General features: G+C 43.3%; 1 protein-coding gene across 1 annotated transcript; it reads left to right on the plus strand.

The window, feature by feature from the left end:
- Nucleotides 1–1,101: 1,101 nt before the first annotated feature.
- Nucleotides 1,102–4,800, plus strand: LOC306823311 (putative nuclease HARBI1; the record flags this gene model as incomplete). Its single annotated transcript, XM_079342768.1, has 3 exons — nt 1,102–1,999; nt 2,138–2,314; nt 4,768–4,800. The coding sequence occupies exons 1-3, from the start codon at nt 1,457–1,459 to the stop codon at nt 4,798–4,800; spliced, it is 753 nt and encodes a 250-aa protein (XP_079198894.1). The 5' UTR covers nt 1,102–1,456.
- Nucleotides 4,801–6,037: the final 1,237 nt, after the last annotated feature.

Raw genomic sequence — 6,037 nt, forward strand, 5'->3', positions numbered from 1 at the left:
AGACTGAAGCTTTGTATTCAGATTTTAGATGATTTAATATAACTGGATAAAATGTTACTTTCATAGTCTGAACATGAAGCATATCTGCTCTATATGTCATGCTAATAACATCACACACATTCTCTAACTTTATATATTTTCTTTTTTCTTTCAGAGTGCATCTTAACATGTTGACATTCTTTACATTACTATATATTTTTGCCTCTCGATGTAACAGTTTTAGTTTGTTTATGCTGATTGGATGTTACGAGGCAGACACATGTTCATATCATCAGGAGAAAGTAAAGACTCTGAGGGTTCATGTAGTGTGTTAGCCTTTCTTGAATCCTCGATTCAGGATGTGTGATAAATGATTTATCAGACAAAAAAGTTTGCTTTTGCATTTTTTTCTTTATTTCCATTTTTGGTTGAAATGTTCAGGATATTTGACTCAACTTGTCTATAATATCTGTATGAAGCATGTCCAGCAGGTGTCCACAGAGCACTCTTAAACTTTTATAAAGTTACCAAAATAAGATAATTCACCACACTTTAGCTGTGTCCCATTCCAGAGGTTGCAGCCTTCGGAGGGCGTGGCCTTCGCGGTCCACGAAGGCACGTCCTCCGTGGACCGCGAAGGCTGATCCACGCGGTCTCCGAAATGAGACGGTCTGGTCTTCCTACTTGCGTCACTAACTGTTCGGTCTCCTAGCAACCCTGAGAGTGTCCGTTTTTTGATTGCACCATTTTATCAACACAACTCAACCGCAAACACCTAATTTTTATATTTATATTTATTTTATATTTACAATGGAGCCAGGAGATATAATGAATTTATTTGCTTTGATAGTACAGTTTTTTATGATTCTGAAAAAGAGAGAGAGGGAGAATTATATGCGCCGACGTGTGCTTTATCTCCGGCTGAGTCAGCACCATGGACAGGTGAGTTTACCTTCAGATTGGTTAACATGTTTGTACTTTAGCTTTAATTTGATCCTTAACTTTAAGCTTAGTTAGTTAACAACAACAACAAACGTAGTTTATATGGCTTATCAATCAATAAACCTTTAGTTGTATAGTGCCAATTAATTCACAAGTGTTATCTCTAGCGCTATCTAAAGACAAAAAGCAGGTATCTCAGCTTTTCCACATTTAATCAAGTTATTGTTTATAATGAATTTCCTTCTCTGTGTTTTCCCAATAGGCTAATCCTCGTACATACTGCAGGATAAACCTGAGCATACCTGTGCTGGACAGGTTTTTCAACCAGCAGGAAGACACACGGCCTGATTTCCGGCTTAGCAGGGAGGCTCTGCAAGTGCTGCTGGGCCTTCTCTACCAGGATCAGAGACACGGATGGGGTGCTACAATTGAGACCCTGGTGTTCCTCTTCTGGCTGGCAAGTGGAACATCGTACAGGGTGGTCTCCAGAGCCTTTGGGATTCCTCGTTCCACTGTCCACCGCATCGTTCACAGGATGACTGAGGAGGTGGTGGCCATTTGCCACCAGGTCATCCACTTCCCCACCACTCCTCAAGACCTGGAGGCAGTTTCCCGTGGGTTTGCAGGGCTGGCGAGACACAGGGCCTTCAGAGGAGCAGCTGGAGCGATAGACGGCTACCATGTCCGCATCAAGCCACCGGGCGGCCCTGATGGTCAGTGCTATGGGAACAGAAAACTATTCCCTTCCATCATCCTGCAGGCTGTTTGTGACCATCAGGGCCGTTTCAAGGACACGTATGTGGGCTGGCCTGGGTCTGTGCATGATGCACGAGTGCTCAGGCACAGCCCACTCTATAGGCGTGGACTCTACCCTCCTCCAGGGCAGTTCATCCTGGCAGACGGGGGGTACCCGTGCCTCCAACACCCACTTCCCCTCGTCACTCCCTACAAACAGCCTGTACGAGGTGTGGGAGCCCAGCGCTTCAACGTCTGTCACTCCAGGGCACGCTCCATTATAGAGCATGCTTTTGGGATGATGAAGACGAGGTTCCGTGCCATCTTCCTGCAAGCGCTGGAGGTGCACCACACCTTTGTACCACATGTAAGTAATCATTTAATAGGACATTTTACAATTGTTAATAACAATAAATCAAACGGGAGGATTTATTTTTCAGGTGCTATAATCTTTTCCTTTATTTAGCATTTACTATTTCAGGTCATAACAGCATGTGCCATCCTCCACAACATCTGCCTCGGGGCAGGTGACATCGTGGCCCCAGAGGATGAGGCTGAGGAGGATGGGGCAGAGGATGAGGGGGAGGACGGTTTGAAGGCAGTCAGTGGTGCTCCCTGGCGGGACCAGCTGTCTGCAGAGATGTCTGCCCTGGAGGAGGTACCACCAGACCACCAATATTTGTGACATGGCAGCCGTCAATCAAACCCGGTCATTGGACGATGCAGTGGACAGTGTAGAATCCCAAACACTCTGGAGACCACCACTTGCCAGCCAGAAGAGTGTCTCCATTTCCTGGTAGAAGGCCCAGCAGCATTAAAATCAGGCCGTGTTTCCGGCTGTCCAGCACAGGCAGAGCCAGGTTTATCCTGTAGTATACATTTTGTTTTTAATCAAAATAAATGTAAATAACAGAATAATGTACATAATATATTGATATTAAGATTTTAAATTACATTGATTTTACTTTTGTTTTTTTTATTTATTAATAAATCAAAGTTTAATTTATATTCTGCTGGTGGTTTTCATTGTAGCTATACCAGTTCATGTTGATAATTGACACAATAGAGGTTACATTTTGGACAGTATAATACTGTGAAACATGGTTACAATAATACTCTTCATACGGATACAAGAATCATGGTTTTGATCAGAAAGATCACAATCAGAAAGTCCATTTCCCTGTAGTGCCAGACTAAGCGTGGTATTTTATACGGAAGCTCTGAGGATTGGATTAAGTGAAAACGCAGATGCTTCAAGATATCCTTACCTTGTTGTCCTGTGAGAAACTATGATCAGCGGCTCCTTGATACCTCACTGGACTTTCTGTAGATCTAGTCACATCCCTTTAGTCATTTATAATTAAAAATATTAAGACCCGTCTGGTTATTTTCTGCTCTCCAATGTAGGAAGCTAGAGCATAAAAACAACAATATAATAGAAACTGATCATATCTGAATTACATTTAAAGGATTTGAATTAAATAAAAAGTACATTAAACATAGCAAACTTAACAACTATGAAACAAAACAAACAACTGTGTTTTAAATCAAAAAATGTATTTTCATTATTTTTCAATTAATCGTTCTAGCTAGGAAAACATCTGCGCCATCTGCGCCATCTGAGCCTTCGTCTCCTGCGCCCTCTTCTCTTCTGTCTTTGATACTTTATACTTTCCTTAATCAACTCCATCAGCTCTTTGTGGTTGTCACTTTCTCGCTTCCTCTTTCCTCCTGTCTGGCTTCTCTCTCTCTCTGACCTCTCCTCCTCCTGGTCTCCCACTGCCGCGCTGGGCCCTGAAGTGTCCTCAGGGATGGAGGCGATTAGGACTGGGGGTGAAGTGGAATGCTTCTGTCCCAACACCTCATCCATGAGGACAAACCAGGGCCAAGTTGTGGCAGTGGGTTTCCCACTCATGCCCTCACCTGACCCTGGACACTTGCAATCCTAAGGCAGAGGAAATCAATCATGGCAGTTGACTACAACAACAATAACAGCAGTAAACACAAATGTTGTCAATTTGTATGGATAGAACTAATATAAATTACATTTCAATGCATAGATTACATACTTTGTATTTCTTTTCCAGGTTGTCCCATTTCTTTTTTGCCTGCATAGGTGACACACTGCCATCCAGGCCCATTGTCTGTAAAATAGTTCTTATTACAGAGATAACAGAAAAGAGAAATCATGTTAGCACAGGGGTGAAAACTCACACACATCCCTCTGACATTATTTATTTTAGATTTAAAAAGTCATCAGTTTTCATTATTTAATGGGTGCCTTATTATTGTGGCCTTTATGATGAGGACCGATTACAGCTTTAAGTACAAGTACAATGGTGATAATACTGCCCGTTGTTTTTCTTAATTACCTCCAAGCAAAGCTGGCTGTGTGTTTGGCTCCTGTGAAAAGGTGATCGGTTTCCCCCCGCAGCTGCATGAACTGAGCAGTATGCTCCTTGCTCCCTGAAATCAAACGAAAAATGTTTAACAAAAATAACGTTAAATTATGCTTCACTCTACCTGTAATGTTCTCTGTTGCGTTAATAATGACAACTTTGTGGAGATTCACGTTGCCCTTTATTACCGTTCACTGTCGCCATCACGTTCCATTGTATATCGTCATCCGAACTACAATACCCAGCATGCATTGCTACTTCCGCCTGGACTACGGTAAGTGTTGAGGGACAAACATGTTTCATTAATACAACATCTCCCTTTTTTTTTTTTTTTTTTTTCAACACAGCACATATGTATAGTGTAAATCACATCCACCCAAAACAGATGTCTTCAATGTTAACTCCTTATGCAATAAACAGCAAATGATTATGATATGTACGGACAGTACCTCATATCACATGGTGTAATAACAAACTTTTTTTTTTTTTTTTCTAGTTAGCTTATAAACACCATAAAATGTAGTCTCAACATTTCTTTAACGACACATGTAAAACATGGCATTGTGTAACAATGGGCAACCTGAGGGCAGCGATCCACCTACACCCTTCACAATTCACAGGTCAAGAATACTTCTGGGCTTTATAACACGACCTGATCGAGTAGTTGCCGGAGAGTTCTCGTTGGTGTGTGGTGTGCTAGTCTCTTTTACAGTTGGTTCTGGTTGTGATTGCTCTGGAGTTATAGGTTGGTCACACGTTGGTTCAATGGCTGGTGGTTGTGCCTGGTTGCTTGTCAAGTGTCGTCGATTGCGGCGTAAGGTCTTTCCTTCATCCGTGCGGATGATGTACGAGCGTTTGGTATCGGCTGGTTGGAGGATGACAGCTGGTTTCCACCTGCCAGTATCTTGCTGGTATCGGACATGATCTCCTCGCTGTAGTGGGGAAAGTGGTTTAGCACCGTGGTCATAGTACAGTTTTTGCGTGGCTTGTTCTCTTCTCCTCGTTGCCTGTACTGCTCTCCAGTCTGTAACACGGGGTCTTAAGTGTCGAGTTGTGACTGAGCGTAGGCTCATGAGAAGTTGTGCTGGTGACTTGAATCCATCGACAGGCGTGTTCCGGTGCTCTAAGATGGACAAGTATGGGTCAGTTTTCTGAGCATGAGCTTTGTCTAATATAGTCTTGGCTGTTCTCACTGTTCTCTCTGCGAGCCCGTTACTCTGCGGATAATGGGGGCTAGATGTAACGTGCTCGAAGTCCCATGAAGCAGCAAATGTTTTAAAGTCCTGTGAGCTGTACTGTGGGCCATTATCAGAGATAAGTTTTTCAGGAACACCATGTCGAGCAAACACAGCCTTTATTTTCTTGATGATGGAGCCTGAAGTGGTGGACTGGAGTCTATCTAGCTCAAAGTAGCGGCTGTAATAGTCCACAACAATCATGTACTCTTCTCCCTTCCACGTGAAAAGATCAGAGGCGACGACCTGCCAGGGCCTTTCCGGAATTTGGTGAGATATGAGAGGTTCTTTGGTGTTTGAGGAACGCCTTTCCTGGCAGATGGAGCACTTTTCAACCGTTGCAGTGATATCTTTACCCATTCCTGGCCCTGGCTCTTTGTTTGCTCCTCTCAATTCCCATGTGTCCAGTATGGATCCTTTCCAACCTGTTTGGTCTGAGTGCTGCAGGTACAATGATTTTGTCACTTTTGAACAAGATGCCTTCGTAGTGCGAGATCTCATCTCTGAAGTTCCAAAAGTCAATAAGTGTTGCTGGACATTTGTTTCAGTCCTCAGGCCAGCCTGACAATACAGTTTGTTTCAGCATTTGGAGCAGCGAGTCATTTTCGGTAGCTGTGCGTATTTCTGAAGGTTTATTGTCACTGACGGGCAAGCTTTTCATCACCGAATGGACCTGTTCGTCCATGCCTTCACTGAGTGTGTGATCGTAATCCTGTAGCGGCTTACGGGACAGTGTGTCAGCCACGG

The sequence above is a fragment of the Symphodus melops genome (genome assembly GCF_947650265.1).
Source record: "Symphodus melops genome assembly, chromosome: 5".
Lineage (NCBI taxonomy): Eukaryota > Metazoa > Chordata > Actinopteri > Labriformes > Labridae > Symphodus > Symphodus melops.